The sequence below is a fragment of the Pseudorasbora parva genome, chromosome 9 (genome assembly GCF_024679245.1).
Source record: "Pseudorasbora parva isolate DD20220531a chromosome 9, ASM2467924v1, whole genome shotgun sequence".
NCBI lineage: Eukaryota > Metazoa > Chordata > Actinopteri > Cypriniformes > Gobionidae > Pseudorasbora > Pseudorasbora parva.
The window spans coordinates 35,170,087-35,191,629 of record NC_090180.1 but is presented as its reverse complement, the minus strand read 5'-3'; the positions used below and the strand labels follow the sequence as shown (position 1 = coordinate 35,191,629).

The window sequence follows — 21,543 nt, the reverse complement described above, 5'->3', positions numbered from 1 at the left end:
TTTATTACATTTCTGTAGGCTAGTAGACCTGTACATTATTATTTAATGTCCACATGAGTGAGATCAAGTTAAACATTTTACTTTTAATTTTATTTTATACTGTTTGATGTTGCAATGTGCTAAATAAATATTTGCATAATTTGTAATTGATTTATTATTTGAAACTTTAATATTAATTAATGCAATTGCAATGCCTTGATTTTTAGTAAAGTTACTCAGTCATAGCATTAGCCATAAATGCAATGGATAATTGGCATAATTTCTTTTAGTGCTTCGGTTTCAGCCAATAATTTTTATTTCGATGCATCCCTACTGACAATGTTCTGCTCGGTATGTCGTCAACACGCTTCAGAAGATGCCAAAACTAGTAGTTTCATTGTTGGTACTAAAAACCTAAAACTGGAAGCCATAAAAGATCATGAATCATCCAAATGCCACATCCAGGTAAAAAGAAAAGAAAAGAGAGAGAACATAGAGCCCTACTCATTTAATGAAATGTATATCAGTTCATGGTTTGTGTGTGTATAAGAGTGAAAAAATGTCAGTATTTCATTGAGATTTGAGATTAAATAAACAGCTTAAGTATTGTAGAGCTTGTAGTATTAATTTTCACGTGCAGTTACACATTGTCGGTTAAAAACAAGAAAGTGGCTGGTAAAAACATGGAGTGGCTGGTAGATTATGAAATCCACCAGCCACAGTGGCCGGTGGACAAAAAAGTTAATTTCCATCCCTGGTTAGTAGCCTTTTTTCCAAATAATTTTGTCAGTGTTTTTTCTTCCTTCATGTTTAAAATAATGTTGCTGTATTTTGGTGGTTTTATTGAACTTGTAGGGTTTTAAAAGCAAATATAACTTTTGGTCTCTTCTATGTGTCCATGAATTTAAGAAATATAGTCAGCTTTGTTGTTTACCTCTGCTTGTGCAAAGTGTACTAAAGTATTTAGTATAGATAATGAAGCGTGTTTGTCATTCTGCATGTGCAACAGGCTCTTATGTTGGAGAACCTTCAGAAAACCTCCACTCATCACATTGGCTTGCAGCCTAACTCCCGGGTGAGCCAAACTGAGATGTTTTACAGTAGAAATAAGTGTGTTACTGTTTGTTCTTGTGTGGATGACTTAACTGCTCCAACAACTGTACTATTTTGGATTATGTGTGTGTTTGTTTAGATTGGGGAGGAAATGAGTCAGAACAGCTTTATTAAACAGTACCTGGCCAAACAGCAAGAGCTTCTCAGGCAGCGATTGGAGAGGGAGGCACGAGAGGCAGCTGAAACTGATGGTGAGTATCTGAAACCAAATGGCAAAAATAAACGTGTCTTGTACCTAGGCCTGTCCCAATAGTCAATAAATCAATTAATCGCATGATAAAAAAAAATAAGCTTGATCATTTTTCCGGCCGCGATAATTTTCCATTTAAATGCTCGTTTGTTTTCTTCGTCTCTGTCGCTGACTGCGCGCGCCTCGTCCGTTTGTAGAGGTGTTTATATTATACTCGACACGCAGACCCGGCGTGATGCGTGATGAGACGTCATGTTCGGCCAGATTCGCTTGGAACTTGTGCTTCTTCAGTTGCGGAGCGTCGCGCAAAGTTTTACAATTTTACGTGTACACCGCCAACTAAAATGGGGTCTCGCATTGATGTCATTTTTGCTGTGTGCACTTTCGCGCTCGTGCGGACGCGTCGAGTATAAGCAAGGCTTAAAACTACACTGAAGTTGGCAGTTTGATAAATGCAAGTTAATTCTTCAGTTCAATCTTTGTGTGCTTAAAAGGCATATGAGTTCCTTCTTGTAGAGATAGCAATACACATTCTCATTTTTTAATAAATGAAAGCATGTCATCGATGTCTTCTCTCTTGCTGTATCAAAATCTCTCCTAGCTTTCCACAGAGATGGTCAAGTTCAGATTGTGCATGATTACATGATATAACAATTAGTTTAATACTGTATCCTAAATTGTGGATAATTAAGCTATATATCATGTGCTGAAGTAAATTTCTGGAGTGTAATGATTAAAATAAAAAAAACAACAAGAACTGCACAGAACTGAAAACTGTGATATGGACCGAACCGTGGGTTTTGTAAACCATGCCGCCCCTAATATGCACCTAATACACAATCATCCATTGCAGTTTTCATCCATATGATTTATTGTTTCCGGTATTTATTCAAGTGAATTTTTTGTTAACAGACTGAGAGTCTATTGCTTTTATAGTTTTGTGTTGTTTTGTTCATTTATTGTGGCTATTTAAAATATTTTCCATTTTCAGTGTTAAATAGTCTTTAGAAATAAAAGTTTATTGATCTTTGAAAAGGTGTACCTGCATTATTACGCCATTATCATTATTTTAGATGAAAATGGTCTCAAAACGACAATATTATCGTTTATCGCAATAATTTCTTTACCAATTTCTTGTCCAGCAATTTTTTTTATCGTGCCAGGCCTACTACTAGTGTGTCTTTTACAGGGTGTCTGTGGGTCTTCAAAGTCTTAAATAAGGTTTTCCTTAAAAAAGGCCTTAAAAAGACGTAAAAATTGTCGATTATTTCCTTGCAATTGTAATTGCGATTATTACATACGGTTATTACAATTTACGTTGAATGATTTTTTTGAATAGTTTCTGCTAGGAGTGTAATGATATACTTGTCACGATTCGATATAAATCATGATACTTAACTTATCGATGAACTTATTGATATTTTAAGACAAAATAAAGTGGAATTTTTTTTTATTTTTTTTTTTAACAAAATATTATTATTAGGACCCACAAATATTCCCCTATTGGATTATTATACATTATAGGCCTAGTAGTTTACCTACACTTTCAAAGCAGGCAGCTTGTCCCTCCTCTCCCGCTATTAATGCACTATACATATAAGAATAAACCATCTAAAATGCTTTAAGAAATCATACTACTAAACCCAAATGTGATCTGGTGATTTAAATGATTTTTGCGCCTTCACTATAAGGAGTGCCGCTGCCGCTTTAAATGATGATTCCGCTTTGAATTTGAGAAGTGTCCTTCCAGCAGCACTCGCCCTCTTTATCAAGGCAATCCATCACAGTTCTAATCGTAAGAAAGCGTGTCAAAATGACTTCCTAAACTGTAAATGTTTAGCTCATCTAAATTTTAATTCTGCATGTACTCACTCTCATGTCGTTTTCGCGCGTCTCACAATCCTTTGAACGTCTTGTTTACTACATTATGCGACTCGTGGTAAATCTGTTTGTCAGATAAAGCAACTGTGTCTCTTCAGAAGACTTGGATTTGGATTAGACTCGATTAGTTATTTTTAGAGTGCTTTTATGACTTATTGGATCTTTTTGAGCCAAAGTTTGAGAGGAATGGACAGTCCCGTCTGGCTGTCTTGATGCCATAAGTGTCAATACTTTATGATTCCTGCGACACTGGGAATGGACTTAATTGGAGGGACAGAAATCTCAGGTTTTATAATAAACCTCTTCATTTGTGTTTAGAAGCTAAAGGAAACAACATATAGCCTAGGTTGTGTGCACGGCTTCTGTGCGATTTTGCGTCAGCGTACTGCTGTCACAACGTAGCATGCGATCTAAGCACGCAGAATAATATACTTTTTTTGTAGTAATCACGGCTTTGATCAATTACATAATCGTAGCATCCATGCTCGTAATCGTGATTAGAAATTCAATTAATTGTGCAGCCCTAGTGTGTGTGTTTATGAGGGGGTTTTGTAGTTCTTTCTTTCGCTAGTCCAACTATAGTTCACTGTATGACAACTACAAATGAGACCAACATGCATCTTATATGGCAGACAATGAATCAGCTTTCGTGTTGTAAGTCTCTTTCGCATTGCACCACAGACACTTAAAGGGATACTCCACGCGTTTTCATATTAACGGGATACTTCACCGCAGTTACATGAAAATCCTTCCTCACATCTCCCCCTCACTCTCTCATTTCTGTGAATAGGGGGGAGAGGGAGATAAGGGAGGATTTTTCGGCCGATACTTTTTACTGTGACGATCTGATAGCATTTAGCTTAGCCCACTAAGCCCAGTTCATTCATTAGGTACCAAATGAATGAGAAGAGATCAAGTTAGAAGCGACCAAACATCTCCATGTTTCCCCTATTTAAATACAGTTACACAAATAGCTGAACGACCAAGTATGGTGACACAAAATAAAACGTGGTGCTTTTCTAAGAGGGTTAAAAAGGAGAACTATTATGTATGACGGAATAGCACTTTTGAGAGTACTTCGACTTTGCGAAGTAAAATGTCCCGGCTGAAAACTCCCTCACATTTCCCCCTCAGCCTCTCATTTCCGTCAATAGGGGGAGAGGATTTTTCATGTGTCCATTGATTCAAGTAATCATTTGTTTGTTTATTAATTTATTTTTAGGAACAGACCATGAAGACCACACAGAGGCCAATGACAGTATATGTGCTGCCCCTAACCAGGTTAGAAATATTATAAATGTTCTGCTTCTACATTGTTTGCTCAGGTTTGGACTGTGAATTCTTTCTAAATTTATATTTTGTTTCTACTCGTGCAAGGTAAGGTGACATTTTTAGTTCTTTAGACATTTGTTACATGGCCTGAACTTACCATCCATGTCTAACACATGTATTTCCACCAGGATGTTGCTCCATCCTTAATCGACCAAAACAAAGTCGGTACAGGAGTTGGGGTGACTGCGAGTGAGAGTGATGATCTCAGAGAAAAAGAAACACCCGGTCAGCCGTCCCCTTCCGCACCTGTCCAGCCTGGTGCAATAGCCTCTTTGTCAGTGCGGGTTGTTCGTGAAAGAGGTCCGACTTCAAGCCATGTAATGGCTGACAGTGATGATGACAGCGAAGTTGGGGATGACAATGATGGTGAAGAGGAAGAGTGGAATGCCAATGCTCAACGGAGTCGTCGAGCACAGCCTCCAAAAAGCCAACCGGTGAGGGAAAGATCTGGTTGTTCACAGCAACAGCAGCAGCCACCCCCCCAACACATACCTTTACTATCACAGCAGCTCAGACAGCCCACTCCTCCCCCATCCCCTCCTCCTGAACTCTCTTTCCCACTCCCAGACACCCCTAAACAGAGCCCCCCTAGTCCAGGAGAGCCCCCGTCTAGGCAGCGCATATCTAGCTCTTCGAGCTCTGGTAGTTCCAGTAGTGACAGTCGTAGCAGTAGCCCTGAACCAGCCGGTGACTCCACAGAACGCAGACCAGGCCCATTGACATTACTGGCACGAAAAATGGAATCTGAGGGAGCTTTCTCTGGAGTGGGAAAGCGTGATAGGGAGGGAATTGATGGACAGAGAAGCCACCAAGAGGCTGTTGTGTCTGCAATTACCCACACAGCTAATGCAGCGTCAGTTCTGTCATACCCTAGTTCAGTGATCTCCAACCAAGGTGTTAGTGTCGTTCGGACAGTCATGACAGAGGAGAGTGATGGCACAAAGAAGGAGGGTGGTCATCTTTTACGGGAGAAAGAAAACAAAAAGAGGGAAAGGCAACGAGAACAAGAGAGGCTGAAAACCCTAGAGAAGGAGAGAGAGGAAAGGGAGAAGTTATTGGAAGAAGAGCGAGCACGAGTTTTGGAACGGGAAAGATTGGAACGTGAAGAAGCTCTGAAACAGGAAAGGGAGAGGGTATTACAACGAGAAAGAGATGAGAAAGAAAAGGCTTTACAACGGGAGAGAGAAGAGAGAGAGAGGTTGGAAAGAGAAAAAGCTTTAGAACAAAAAAAGCAAGAAAAGGAGAGACTGGAGAGAGAGAGGCAGGAAGCTTTAGAGCAGGAGAGACTGGAGAAAGAGAGGCTAGAGAAAGAAAGACAAGAACGAGAACATGCTTTAGAGAGGGAGAGATTGGAGAAAGAGAGGCTGGAGAAAGAGAGACAAGAACGAGAACAAACTCTTGAGAGGGAGAGATTGGAGAAAGAGCGTCTTGAGAAGGAAAGGCAAGAACGAGAACAAGCTTTAGAGAGGGAGCGATTGGAGAAAGAGCGTCTTGAGAAGGAAAGACAAGAACGAGAACAAGCTCTAGAGAGGGAGAGATTGGAGAAAGAGCGGCTTGAGAAGGAAAGAAAAGAAAGAGAACAAGCTCTAGAGAGGGAGAGACTTGAGAAAGAGAGACAGGAACGAGAACAGGCTCTTGAGAAGGAGAGATTGGAGAGAGAGCGTCTTGAGAAGGAAAGAAAAGAAAAAGAACAAGCTCTTGAGAGGGAGAGATTAGAGAAAGAGCGTCTTGAGAAGGAAAAGCAAGAGCGAGAGCAAGCTCTAGAGAGGGAGCGATTGGAGAAAGAGCGTCTTGAGAAGGAAAAGCAAGAACGAGAGCAAGCTCTAGAGAGGAAGCGTTTGGAGAAAGAGCGTCTTGAGAAGGAAAAGCAAGAACGAGAGCAAGCTCTTGAGAGGGAGCGATTGGAGAAAGAGCGTCTTGAGAAGGAAAGAAAAGAAAAAGAACAAGCTCTTGAGAGGGAGAGATTAGAGAAAGAGCGTCTTGAGAAGGAAAGACAAGAACGAGAACAAGCTCTAGAGAGGGAACGATTGGAGAAAGAGCGGCTTGAGAAGGAAAGAAAAGAAAGAGAACAAGCTCTAGAGAGGGAGCGATTGGAAAAAGAGCGGCTTGAAAAGGAAAGGCTAGAACAAGAGAAACGGGAAAGAGAACAAGCTCTTGAGAGGGAGAGGCAGGAGAAAGAAAGACAAGAAAGAAAGAAAGTTTTGGAGAGAGAGAGACTGGAAAGAGAGGCTGCTAAGGAGAAAGAGAGACAAGAAATTGAGAGGGCTTTGGAAAGAGAAAGACATGAAAAAGAAGCTGCTCTGGAACGCACAAGACAGGAGAGAGAGAGACTTGAGAAGGAGAAGGCTTTGGAAGAAGAGCGGGAAAGAAAAGCAGAGGAAGAGCGAGCTATGGAAAAACAGAGAGAGGAGCAGGAGAGTGCTTTAAAAGAAGAGAAACAAAGAGCCTCTGAAGAAAAAGAAATGCTTTTGGAGCAAAAAAGAGTGCAGGAGAAGAAAGCAACGGCTTTGAAACACGAAAAAGAGGAGGAACGAGAGAAAGAAAGCCATCTTCCCCCATTGAAGCGTGGTCGTGATATCGGTGGTTCCTCTTGTCCAGCACCCCATCCTGTTTCTCTCAAGAGTCCATCTGAGAAGCCAGATGAAAGTGAAGCTGGGGAACCACAAAGTGAAGACAACGATGCTCGATCTTCAGAATCGGTCCCTCAACAGTCACCCACACTTGCAACACCACTATCCCCTCAATCTTCCTCCAAGAAGTCCCGTTTCCTTAGAGATACTGCTGTGACGGTTCCCCTCCCATGCTCTCCAACTTCTGTGCTGAAGAGACCTCGTACTTTCTCAGACAGCCCGATGCCACAAGCCCCCACAATTCCATTAGCATCTAAACCTGAGGAACCGGTGCAAGAAGATGCTACTCAGGCCCCTCAAACATCAGTCCTTGTTGCAGCACCCCATGAGCTTGAGAGCAAGACCCCAGATGTGGCTGCCCAACGACATGCACCACAAGAGGAAAAGCAGATGGAGACATCAGAAGACCATGAGCCAAGCAAAGACTCTAAACATGAGATGAGAAGAAGAATTGAGGATGAGAAGAAAAGAGGAAGGGAAAGGGTAAAGAAGGAGGTGGAGAAAAAAGAAAGAAAATCATCATCTTCTAGCAGTTCCTCTTCATCTGACTCAGATTCTGGGTCTTCGTCCTCGTCACGCTCCTCCAGTTCATCATCGGAGGAGGAGGAGGAGAAGAAGAAAAGTCATTCCACTTCAGGTGGTAGGAGGGTGAGTGGTTTAAATGTTATGCATCTTTTTGTCAGTCTTTCTCTCTCTTTAAACACTTTGGAGACATCACTCATGAATGATCAAGTGTGAAGATTCATCTAATTACAGGCTTCTCAAAGAACTTGGGTGCATTAGAGAGCTGGCATAGAGTTCCATGAACTTAATAAGACTGAGCTATTAAGATTTTTAATAATTGTATTTAATGTATTTAACTGTTGTCTGTAGTTTTGTATTTTGCTTCCCTTGGCATGTGTAAATTAAATTAATCCTTAGTTACTGAGTCAATTGTTCACAAAGTGAACAAATGTCCACTTACAATGGAAATCTATTAGGCAAATTGCAATGAAATAGTTGACATTATCTGAGATAATTGAGCTGAAGTTATGAGTAACCCAGAACATACTTTTAATTCAAGTGTGATTTAAATAGGCTTTCGTTTTGATATAATTTCACTAATTGTTTATATAATTCACTGATACTGGCCTGCATTCTATTTGTAGAACTATATTTATAAATTGATATGCCCACAAAAGCATTTCTTAAACATTTGCTTTCCATCTGCCTTAGTCTAAACAGGCCCAGAAAGATTCTTCATCTCAGCTCATGGAAAAAGTTGGTCAAACTGTGGCTGTGACTGAAAAGCCTCCTACATCCCAGTGCAAAAAACGAGTCTTCACAGAGCAGGAGGAGAAAGACGTGTGCAATGTCATCCAAACCAAGGTCAGTAAGCAACCAACTTTTGGTAATATAACTTGGTTCTTACACCCTGACTAAGCCTAGTAGCAGTAATATTATCTTGTACTACTTTCATTGATTGTCATCTGCAAATCTTAGTCTACTCTTAAAGGTGCCCTAGAATAAGTTGAAACAATATGTTAAATTGTTCTCTGATATCTACATAGAGGGTATGTGGCTTATTTAAGGGCAAAAATTGTCCAGATACATTACAGGTCCATTTACAACCCTATAAATTGTCCCTAGAATGTAATGCTCTGTTTTTGCCTTATGGGTCCTGCACACTGTGCGATTTTTCAAAATCCTTTGCGAATGTCCCTTGTCAGACTGTACGAACATGATCCCCGATGTAAGCCATGTCATACTGTAAGATCTCAATTGTCATTAATTTTAGACTGCACGATAGTGAAGGTGCGCTAAAAACGGACGCGCACAAGAAAACTTGTCCGGAGTTTTATATCATCAATAAATGTCGCGTTCGGTGACAGTGAGCTGCATTACACGCGGGACTGAAATGCTGGCTGCAAAGAAATCTCTAGCTCTTGTTTTGGTCATAGTTTGTCTTGAAAAACGGAGATATTCGACTGTCGTCGTAGGAGAAGTCACACTGCAGGATTGTGTGGCAAATCTTCTGACACTGCCAGAATTTTGTCTGAGGTAAAATTTGATAGCAGCGGTCATTAATTGGCTGCCGGTGAACATGTCAAACTAACGACCAAAGACATCAGATTTTAGCCTAGGATCAGAGGAATCTTTTAGGATTTGCTAAATTTGTTTCAGCAAATCGTGGTCCAAATCGTGGTCAAAATCGCACAGTGTGCACCCGGCTTTACTTGGAAGAGTCATTAAAGGGGGGGGTGAAATGCTGTTTCATGCATACTGAGCTTTTTACACTGTTAAAGACTTGGATTCCCATCCTAAACAAAGACAAAGTTTCAAAAACTAATGTTGGACGTTTGATGGAGTATTTCTGTGTTAAAAATACTCCTTCCGGTTTCTCACAAGTTTCGGAGAGGTTTTTTCGAGTATGGGTCTACTTGACGTTAATAGAATGGAAGGTCCTTGTATGGGCTGTACGGGCTCTTCTCCCGGTAGGGTGCGCGCGTGCGTGACTAGAGGGAGAGAGAGGAAATGCACGCGCATAAACACTCTCAGGTGCAGATCCAGTCCTCCGTGAACACTAACGTCGGTTATAGTCGCGCGCCGCGCTCCACTTCATTCCTCCACTTTGACATTAAGCGACTTCAACGCTTCAGCACAGCATTCCGGGAAGGCAGCGCTGCATTTGAACGCAGAAATGCTTCAGTCGCATCGCAAAGTGGATCTCCAAACTCCAAGAAGTGTGTTTTTGACGGAGCCGTCCCAGTGATAAAGGTTCGGTCCTGCTTTGGAAGCAGCCGGTGAGTAAAACTCCTTCAAATGTCTGTGCTGTTGGCTATCGTCACGTATGTAAACATCAGTAAACTACACGATCGCGTGCTTCGTCATTCAAATGCGCTAACGGTTACTGTTCTCTGTATAACGTTAGACTAGTCTGACGTGCAAAACCGTTTTGCTTGCTACTAAGGTTTGGTCGCATACAATAGTCCATAAACCGAATCATGTCATCATAAACTGAGAGTAAAGACCAATGTTGACAGGCCATTAATACAGTACATACCACAGAGACGGACGTCCTGCTGTTGCTGTTTCTATTTCAGCCTCTGAATCATATCTATTAGCTGAGATCCATAGCAAGGGTTTCTCCACGCTTGAGGACGTCACCGCTTTGCGCATTTGTCATTCTTTAGCTCCGCCCACACGATACGCCTCCAGGCGCTCGTTTTTTTCCGGAAAGACTCGGTACAGCCCATATTTCTTTTACAAATATAATAAAACTAAAGACTTTTCAGAGATATGAAGGATGCAATACTACTCTATAGGTACTCAAGATTGACATGAGATTGACTGAAACTGAGTGTTTCACCCCCCCTTTAATATTAAAATTAGAGCTCTGCTCTGATTGGCTTATTTCAGCTGCTCACAGCACACAGCATTTCAGTTGTTCAGCAAAGCGGCTCGTGAGTCCTGACAGAACGCAGACTGAATGACACTTTAAGCAGATTGACATCTCTAAGACATCTCAAATAGAGATTTTTTTATCAATCTACCTCCAATACAGCCTACTTGTTTATTGGTGTTTTCAGATTATCCACGCACGAGAGAGAGAGCTTGCATGCATATGGTTGCCAGATTGTACATGTTTAGGTAAAACACTGGATATTATACGTGTTCTTTTCACAGAAAAGCTCTGTTTGGGGGATTTTAATTACTGAAATCAACTGAACGATCTTGATTCCCAACCAAAACCAGTGATTTTAGACTCATCTTTTTTCATCAACGTTATTGCATGTTTATCTAACGTTAGTCAGAATGTAGGCTACGCAGTGGCTGTGATGTACTCTGAAATACAAGCATGCAAAAACATACTTGAGTTCTCAAAAATATAAATATATATATATTTTAAAAAATGTATAGCCTTGTCAAATGACTATCGTTTTAACTTATATGGTGGAAAATGTGATGTTTGCTAGAAGGATCAAATGATCGATCTGTAAGAAAAGCATGGTTGTATTTTTGTAATACAAAATAATATTAACCTTTGTCATTAGACACACTAACTTATTTAGTTTTGTATGGTACTTGGTGTTTCCTGTTGTTACTGTACTAGCATCTTGCGTTATCTAAACAATGCTGTCTCTCTAAGAAACTTTCAATTTAATCAGAAATTGTTTAAACAGTCACTAAGTGGATAAAGTCGCTACTTACTGCTTGCAGGAATACATTTGTAATCATAGATATACATAATAAAGGCTTGATGTCTCGTGCGCGCTGTTGGCCAATGGAGGTCGACGTCCGCAACTGGCGGCCATCTTGTCACAGGCAGCTCGCTCACTCGTAACAGTGTGTTTTAATGGTGCATTTACTTTTAAATAGACATAACTTGCTAAATTTTCAAACTGTTTCATTTGTTATAAACATCAGAGATGTAGTTATGACACTACATTTTTATGAATAATTATAACCATTTGATCCGTGGCATAGCCCGTAGTTAGAAAAAAGGGAGAGCAGTCATAGACGCAAAGGATACAACAACAAACATTAATTGGGAAAGAAAAGGATTGACATTAACATTAATATTCTAAACCAAAAGTGCAGTTATTGCCTACATAAACTACCATATTTTCTGTTTAACTTTTATTAGACTCCAGGTCTAAGAAAGAAAAGTGCTTTTTTTCACTGAGCACATTCTCTGCAGTCCGAGCACGATGCACTGCAAGCTCCCTCTCTCTCTCGCATACCGGATGGTAAATCATTAACACCATCACCACTTACAGTACATGTGTTTTATTGAACTAAAAACATTACAATCGGCTAAAACGAATGCACAAGTTACTTTTCTGATCAAGAGTGCTCCCGAGTCCGTGTTCTTCACACTGTTCACGTGAGTTGCGTCACAGTTCGGCGCACACATACAAAATACCGGCAGTTCAAAAGGAAAAAGTTATTTTACTTTCCATGGGAAAAGCGTATTTCTTAAAGGGGCCGCACTATATTCCTACTCGTGGAATATTGACATCCTCCAGGTATGGTGTGGTTCTGGTCCGTTCACCAGTCCTCCTGACAGCTTTCACATTAACAATTTTTTATACGAACTGTGCAAGTGTAAAACTGCAAGTGTAAAAACTCCCTTTATATTCTTAAAATGAGAGAAATCACTGCTTGTTCTTAATTTTTAAGTTTAGGCTTAAGAGACATGAACAGTAAGTATGGTTTCACTAATAATAAATGTACATTAACATTTGCATAAAACATGCATATTTGTCCATACCATGTTGATTAGAGTATTAAAAACTTAATTTAAACTTTATTTAAGATGCATTTACAATTGCTAAAAATGTGCGTCTAAATTGCGATTAATCGCGAGTTAACTCATGACAATCGTGCGATTAATTACGATTAAATATTTTAATCGATTGACAGCCCTAATATATATATATATATATATATATATATATATATATATATATATATATATATACTTTTATAGTAAGAATATCACTATTATAATAAAATAATTTGTATTTTTTTAAAAATAAAAAAAAACATGTAGACTACGTTTATTTTAACTAGACAAAAGATTGGTTGTCATAAAATCATTATTGGTGTCAATAAAACCTATACAATTGAACAGCTCGATTGTGGTCTCAGCCTTGATGACGTGCATGTAAGTTAGCCGTAATACACAAGCTGCACGATTAAGTCGTTTATCGAAACGAAAAGCTGCAGTTTCAACGTGTTAAAGCATCCAGATTTGTAGACATTAACATGTCGTTTGTAAGAAACCAAACCATTTGTAAATCTGTCAAGATTTCAGCGAGATAAAAGTATTTATGTTCGTACGGATCACTCATCTTACATCAGGTTCCACAGAGCCCCACAGAAAGCTTGCCTGTGACAAGATGGCCACCGGTGATGACGATGGTGACACCGCCGTAAGACATCTAGCCTTTGTTAGGTATATCTATGGTTGTAATTGCCCCTTTCTTCAGTTTAAGACTCTGAGCAAAGCTTGCTTGAAATGGGCAGAACAAACGAATGATCTTGAATTAAATTGTTGCGGTATCTGATTATAAACATCAACCATGACTGTTGACATTTTTTATCTGTGGGAAGGGTAGAAAAGTCCTCAGGTCTCCTACACAGCCTAGAACATGACATGTGTCCATGAGAGCAGCTTGTTTACCTGCAGTCCCGATAATTCGGCTCCGTCAGTTCTGCCTGACAATGAACATGTTGGAAAAGATGCAAATGTTGGGGGCGTACATATAAATGATCCCCAATGCTTGCGTCACAGTTGGCCTTATGTTGAGAATCACTTATTTTTCCGTGGTGTTTTTGCTTCACGAGATTTACATATGAAGGAGGAGGCAATGGTGTTTGAGACTCACTGTATGTGATGTCCATGAATTCTTATTATTTCACTATGGCAAGGTTAATTAAATTTTTCATTCCAGGGCAAACTCTAGGAAATTCATTCTTTTTCACTCTAGGAAACTGGCCATAAACATTTTTATAAACAGTACTTGTTCTATTTACTTTAGAAACCCTGCCTTGAACTACAAGATGAGAAGTTGAAAACAAGAAGAGGAAAGGACGATATTGAGGAAGATGACACTAACAAAGACACTACCAGGTCTGTCTTTTTTCTACTTTGATTATACTTTTTCACAAGAAATAAGGGTTTGAATAAACACTTTAATAAGCAGGTAAAAAGGATGGACATCCATGGTGGTTTAAGAGGAAAGCATGTGATTTTTACAGTTTTACTGTCTTCATGTACAGTATGAAGTTGGTGAAATGTTTTGGCTGCCTATTTATTGAACCCAGGAAATGCATAAAATGTGTGTGTGTTCATGTGGAATTAAGTAATTGTCCTGTGCTGCCAAGGAAGCCAGTTGGATCAAGTACACCAGCAATATTTGCAATAATAAATTATTTGAAGACAGAAACTAACAGAACGATGTTGAAGCATCAAAGAGCCAGTGTTTATATTTGAATTAGTTTGCACATTAAACTGATAGGATAAATATTTTTTACATTTCATGCACATTTAAATCGTCCAAATAGCTGTGTGAGGTAATGCATAATGAGAAAACAGATGGGAATTGTAATTGCTGTCATTACAGTTCTGCATGTTGCCAAAATAGTGGTTATAAAGGTCTTGCTGGTTGCAAGCTGTTTTGACTACACTTTATGATATTAACAGATTTGCGCATGGCTGTTTTCCCCACTTCACATTTATTAGAGCTGCATGATTTTGTTTAAAATCTCAGTCATGGTTCTCTCACATTTCTTTATAGAAAACTAAACAGAATCGCAACTTAGGTTCTGACAAAATGTTAGTTGCTGCAGCTTATTTTAGAGTGTATCATTCTATCGAAATATATTTTTAATAGACAAAGTTGAATTGGGGAAAAAAATAAGTTTAAATCAAGATCACAATCTTTTAACCATTAATCTTGCAGCTCTACTTCAGATAATAAATGCATCACCTTTGTTGCATGGAACTAAATTATAGCCAATATATATATATATATATATATATATATATATTTTTAATTATGGACGAGTACATTAACCAAATACACTGTTTAAAACTAGCTAACAATTTATCTAAGTTGATTTTGTTGTTGTTGTTGTGCTGTTTTTGCGACCAAACTGAAGATTTAATTAAATCAAATAGATCGGCGAATAATTTTTTAACAGCTGGTTTATTAACTGATTCCAAGGCGATGCAACCAACATCACAACTTAAATATGCGCAGGTTTGAACAGATACTATTGTGCTACTACTGTAGTTAATTGAATTAGTAGTGTCTCTAGCTTATTTGTTCCTACCCAAAACGGCACGTAGTTTACTTTGAGCGCTTCATTATAGTATATGTGGATTACTGACAGGCAATCAGTGCGACTGCCTCTCAGCCGGTGATAATGGGGTCCTGCTGCAGTCTCGCGCACCTCCCTTTCTCTCATCTAAACATGGCTGTACTGCGCGTTTGACCAATAACACGGGGCTCAAGGTGGCCCATTAGATTTGGGCGAGCGGTTTTCAATGAATTCGTGAAGTCCCGTCTTTTTTTAGTCAATAGAGAGGCGCTGATAGGTGCGTGATCTCACTGTGCATTACGCTGTTCTGCTCATCGGGGAGGAAAGAGAGATGATGCTCAGCGCTACGCTCGTGTACTCGCATCTCACAATGCGGCGGAGCGTTGTTTGTCTTGTGTAAATGTGTGTGCTAGTGAAATGTTAGTGTAAGCGAGCACTTGAATCGACTAGTATTTTTGTCGGCCGTTTGAACGACCCAAAAAGGAATGATAGTAAAACAGTGACGTCTCGCCACGCGTGTCATTTCACTCTGCGTTTAGTCGACATGTAGCCTGGAGCTTTAATTTGGAGGTCAATGTGAAACTGTTTTCATGAGGTTATAGATACAGCCCAAAATGCCTGATGTTTTTATTTTCTGTTGAAGCAGGCCTATAATTGTTGTGAGTGTGTGTAGAGGTGATTGATCAATCTCTGCTTTGGAGGTAGTGGATATTGTAGGGATTTTTTAAGATGTGTGGGTTTCAGCATACACTGTTCAGTTTTACATATCATAATTTACCATCTCCCCCCATCTGGAACTGATCCTGGCTGAGCAGATTAGTAGTATGTTAATTTAAGTGTCACTTAAAAGGATGATGTCATAATTTATTCACTTATGTTGTTTTAACCTGCGTGAGTTTTTGTTCTTACATTGAACACAAAATGAGATGTTAGGCAGATATTAACCTCAGTCACCATGCACTTTCATTGCATTTTCTTTTACATATAATGAATGTGAATGGTGACTTAGACTGCCTAACATCTCCTTTTGTTTTGAGGGTGAGTAAATTACTTTTCATTCCTTTAAATTCCAACAACATTTTTTACTGTGTTGGTTTTTATTGTGGATTTAGCAAATTTGTATGACCTTTATTTTCTACATGCAACATCCACCCCTGATCTCTTTGCTCCTGTCTTTCTTAGTAGTGAAGTGAAGGAGGCTGTCATGGCGGAGCCTGAGAAGGTTCCAGATAGCAGTGAGGAGGTAAGAGTGCAAAAGAGTGCTAGGCTGACCAAACTCTACCATTCACCAGATATCCTCCCCATAAAGAGGCAAACAACATTTTATAAAGGGCTGTCAGCCTTTCTACTTATTCAGTCCAAATGAATTATTATGGGTATATGCAGGCATTCTTAAGCACTTGTATGTAGTTAAAATCTGGTTGTCACATGCTAATTTAGTAGCTCTATGTTTTGTTTGCCCTCTTTGTGGTCACAGATGATGTTTTATGAACCTTTGCTGAAGCTGTCATTGACAGAAACACTCTGTCACTTTGGCTGATGTTTAAAACCCCCTTGATTGCTTTGTTGTAAAGGTGCTCTTGCCTCTTCCATTGACCTTATTGGTACCTGCATACAACAACTACTACTACTACAGCACCTGTTCCACTGTCTCCAAGTGCCTTGGCTTTACCTGATAAGCCGAGTCTGCTCTGAAGTGCAACACACCTGGGAAAAATGGCAACATTCCCAGAATGGCGTTGGCTGGGAGCATCTGTTGATTGGACTGATAATGAAAGGCTGTGTAATGTGGGTTTGATGTTTCACTGAGTGTCTCATGAGCCTGTTTCAGTCTGGTTCAAGATGGCAGCAAGAGGAAAAGAGATCAGAAACCGTAAGCAGATAAATGGACTTCTTTCTGGACTGTTTGATGTGACTTTGTTGTTTTAATGGAGATGTTTTCCAGCGATAGTTCCAGTTGCTCACTATATCTTGGGACTATTTTTTTTGTCTTTATCCTGCCAAAGAAAAAAGTTTTATTTGTTCCCAAAAGAAAATTTTGGACTCATAACATTGTACTGCAGCCACGACAGCTGGATGTGCTGGATTTTACAGCTTTCTCATTTTCCTGTGGACTATCACAATCAAACATAACTGTTAGTTTGAAAATGGACTCAGCTGCTCGGTTTTGCGGCTGCTTGACTGAAACCCCTTCATTCAGCCTGAATAGACGGAAATCATGTGCAGTCGGACGAGAGATTGAAGTGCCTCAGACTCCGTAATCTAAAACATTTTGCAGCAGTTCGTTTGAAAGACTCCACCCACGTTCCAGTTTCATGCCAATACGATGGACTTCAAAAAAGACACTCAGAGCCTCACAAACTCTACCCACATTGTTCTACATAAGAGCTCTTCTGCAATCCAGCTCTATCTCTCCAAACTTCCCAGCCTTCTTTCATTGGACTATTGTTGCCTAGATACAGTACATACAGACGTGCGATTGGGCCATTCCCAACCCAGTGAAGAACATGTCAATGGTACCGGGAAATAAGTAGTCATTCTCCATTTTCTACTTTAAACGTTTTGCCTAGACAATGCAAATGTTTGCCCAGACTCCCTGGTAACCCTAAAATGGAGCTATTGACTACAGGATAAAGAGTACGTAGATGTATGTTTATAAGTAAGGCCAATGCAGAGCTAATATAAAGCAGTGTTTTATTTAATTTCCCCACTACAGTAATGCCTTTAAGGATATTTCAATCTGAGGGGTGATAACTGCAGCATGCCCTTTAAGAAAGTATTTTGGTGTAGGAGAGGTAAAGACCGCATCTTCAGAGCAGAAATAGACCTTTGAACTTGTCAAAAGACAACAAAGAACATGTACACGCTGTGACTGAAGAGGCGGTCTTTCCTTGTAGATTTCCTTTACTTCTTTACTCAATTACTTGTTGATGGCTCGCTCTATTTTGGTTTCTATTTGTCATTCAGTCTTGTCTCCCTCATACATATACAAAACCTTTTTTGTTTCCCCCTATATTCTGTCTATCTCACCTTTTCCCCTGGCTTGGATGTGTTTATTCTCTTTCAGAGCACCACACCAAAGACCTACTCTGCCCGAAAGATCTCTCTCGGCAGTGAGTATCTCCACAGGTTTTCCGTTGAGTTAATTGGAGAGATCTCTCACTGTATTCACTGTTGATAAATTTGTTGAGGGAAAATCTCACATGGACCGCATTCATTTAATCAAAAATACAGTACATTCAATAATATTGGAAAATTATTAATCTAAAAAAACGTTTCTATTGTAATATTTTTAAATGTCATTTATTTCTGTGGTGCAATTGAATTTTGGGTAGGGATTACTTTAGTCTTAAAGGTTTAGTTCACCCAAAAAAGGAAATTTATGTCATTAATGACACCCTAATGTCGTTCCACACCCGTAAGACCTCCGTTCATCTTCGGAACACAGTTTAAGATATTTTCTGTTCCTCCAATGAAAGTGTATGCACACTATACTGTCCATGTCCAGAAAGGGAATAAAAACATCATCAAAGTAGTCCATATGTGAAATCAGTTAATTAGAATCTCTTGAAGCATCGAAAATACATTTTGGTCCAAAAATAACAAACTTTATTCAGTATTGTCTTCTCTTCCCTGTTTGTTTTCAATCTGCAAACAAAGATTTGAGTGGTAATGAATCAGTGAATTGATCAATGATTCGGATCGCCAATGTCGCGTGATTTCAGCAGTTTGGCAGTTTGACGCGCGATCCAAATCATGAATCAATAAGCTGATAAAGGACAGTTTAAATCTTTATTTGAGGTTTGAAAACAAACCCGGAAGAGAAGACAATGCTGAATAAAGTCGTAGTTTTTGTTATTTTTGGACCAAAATGTATTTTCGATTCAAGACATTCTAACTGATGTCACATATGGACTACTTTGATTATGTTTTTTATTCCCTTTCTGGACATGGACAGTAAAGAGGGCATTGACTGCATTATGCTCTCGGACTAAAATAGAAAATATCTTAAACTGTGTTCCGAAGATGAACGGAGGTCTTACGGGTGTGGAACGACATTAGGGTCATTAATGACATCAATTTCATTTTTGGGTAAACTAACCCTTTAATCATTCTGTTATGCTGATTTGGTGCTCAAAAATATTTCTTAACCAAGCAGTTGTGCTGCTTAAAAGGATAGTTCACCCAAAAATGAAAATTTGCTGTTAACTCATCTTGAGACGTCTTTTTTTTCTTCAGTAGAACACTAAAGATTTTTAGCTGAAACTGTGGTCATTGGTGATTTCATATAATGTAAAGGCAATGGCTACTGTCACTTTCTAAGTAGTCAAAAACAAAATGAACACCTGTGGCTCCTGACAAAACATCGAGGTCTTAAGATGCAAAATGAATTGGTCTGTGCAATTAGCACATTTTAATTTTTTGGATGACTTATCTCTGCAAAATTTTTTTGTTGAAACAATGAGATTTTTAAGGATTACTTGATTAGAATGTTTAAAAGAACAGCTTTTTTTGAAAGTAGAAAGCTTTTATATAAATGTATTTTAGCTTTTGAATAATTTAATGAATTACTGCTCAATACAAGTATTAATTTCTTACAAAAAAATCTTAGAGTAGTGTATGATTTGACAGGGTTTTAATAAAACAGTGTCGATAAGTTTGACATAAAAAAAGACGGCCATATGCTATCTTTCCTCAGGCAGCAAACCGTCTCCTGGGGTGGTGAGTTCGGAAGGGGAAGCAGAGACTGCAAGCGGTGCTAGTGCTGGCAGAAAGAGAAGATGGGGCTCCAGCACAGCTGTCACTGCCAAGAAACCCTCCATCAGTATCACCACAGACTCTTTGAAGGTCAGAGAAACATCGAATATAACGTAGTTTAAAAGATGTTTTAATGCTAAAAAAAAATGTATTTCCCAAATGTCGGTTCTTGTCTTGTTTCATCTGATGAACAGTGCCTTAATGCAATCTCGATACTTTACAGTCTTTAATACCAGATATCAAGCCTAGCTTGGGTCAGGAGGCTGTGTTAGACCTGCATCCGGAGGAGATTCATCTCTCTGGGGAAGAGGAAGGAGGAGATAGGAGTGACCAAGACCTGAAAATTAGACGAACTGTAACACAGGTGCTTGTTATTCTTCTGCTTTAATTAAATACGCGTTTGATGGCTTACATGTGTTGGAATAACATTTTGATAATTATCCAACAGGTTGTACCTTCTGACACACAAGAGAATGGACAGAAAGAATCCAAAAGAAATGAACATGAGGATGAGGAAGAAAGAAGTGAAGGACTTAGCCAGGAGGATAAAATGGAAGGCTCCAATCAGGTTTCCATGGAGACAGAGCCGACTTCCCCTTGGCGAGATGTAGATATGAAGACAGGTGAGAATTACATAAGGAATAAATTCAAATTTTTACGGGTTTTCCTATTGATTGTGTGCCGGATATCGGTGGATAATGCTTTTATACTATGTTATCAGTTGTCTCTATAAACGCCGATCAGATTACCTTTTTTTATTATTATTACATTGCTCCTTTTTGTTTATTAATAACTTTATATACTAATCTTCTAAAATTGTGAAGCACTTTGGGCAACAAAGTAGTTTTTAAATGTCCTATATAAATAAAACTTGGAAGTCCATTCACCAGTCTCGTCTGGCAGTTCTACAATATGCGTGAAAAAGATAGGACTTTTTTTATTAAAAATTATTATTACTCATTTCACTGGAAAGATATATTTGTTACACTCAAAGCTGTTCCTAATCACCTCTAAGGCCGTGTGTCCACCAAAGCATTTTTTCACGCTGCTGGCTGGCGTTTTCAATTGTTTTAAATGAGAGCGCCGCGTTTTTAGAATGCCTGGAGCGAGTATTTCACACTCAAGCACTGAGCGCTCAGTGTTTTTTGCTGGTCGCCGAGAGTTGAAGAATGTTCAACTTTGAGTAAAACGTAGCGCTCATCACTGTCACTCTTCACTCAGCCATCCAATCACAGTGGAGGAGGGGCGGGACAAATACAACACAGACCTACTGCCACATTCTGCATGTCGTCATCAGATGGGAACAAAATGATTTAAAACAAAAGCCAGAGCAAATACTTTACATTGGATCTGCAGTTCAAACTACCTGTGAAATTAGTAAGACTTACGTGGATTTTCCGTATCATAACAAGCTCAACTGAAGAAAAAAAACGCTGCCTGCCAAAACACTCTCAAGCACTCACAGCGAGGCGTTTTCAGCAGTGCGCCTATCGTTTACAGCTGGCTTAACGCTTTGGTGGACACACGGCCTAAGCTAATGGAATGTTGCACATGTTGCTTGCCAAAAAATAGTTTTCAATTCATGATACTATCTTATCTTGTTAAGAATAGCTAAAAAATAAAAAAAAACGTGTCTATTTCAGTCCTATTTATTATGTAGTAGTATTTATTCTGGTGTTTGGTCATCAGTATCAGTCGATACTGCTTTTGGTGATCGGCCTCAAAAAAGTCCTTTTTGGAGCACTTGTATGAATTTTATTGCACTAGTGTGAAATTTAAGTTTTGGATAGAAATATCAGACATAGGGTTCCATAGAAACTGTCTTGAACAGTCTCTCCTACCCTTTTC

The 21,543-nt window shown here is 39.2% G+C and overlaps 1 protein-coding gene across 2 annotated transcripts in view; it reads left to right on the top strand.

Moving 5' to 3' along the window:
• The window catches only part of acin1a (apoptotic chromatin condensation inducer 1a), a 33,078-nt gene that overhangs the window by 8,326 nt on the left and 3,209 nt on the right, over positions 1 to 21,543 (top strand). Inside the window, exons 2-12 of one of the 2 annotated variants that reach the window (XM_067452417.1) lie at positions 989 to 1,054; positions 1,172 to 1,283; positions 4,386 to 4,444; positions 4,624 to 7,773; positions 8,341 to 8,493; positions 13,653 to 13,744; positions 16,120 to 16,180; positions 18,005 to 18,050; positions 19,637 to 19,785; positions 19,919 to 20,059; positions 20,144 to 20,318. In XM_067452417.1, coding sequence (XP_067308518.1) covers positions 989 to 1,054; positions 1,172 to 1,283; positions 4,386 to 4,444; positions 4,624 to 7,773; positions 8,341 to 8,493; positions 13,653 to 13,744; positions 16,120 to 16,180; positions 18,005 to 18,050; positions 19,637 to 19,785; positions 19,919 to 20,059; positions 20,144 to 20,318 — 4,204 coding nt within the window. The remainder of the gene's footprint in view (positions 1 to 988; positions 1,055 to 1,171; positions 1,284 to 4,385; positions 4,445 to 4,623; positions 7,774 to 8,340; positions 8,494 to 13,652; positions 13,745 to 16,119; positions 16,181 to 18,004; positions 18,051 to 19,636; positions 19,786 to 19,918; positions 20,060 to 20,143; positions 20,319 to 21,543) is intronic. The other variant, XM_067452416.1, reaches the window with a different exon arrangement.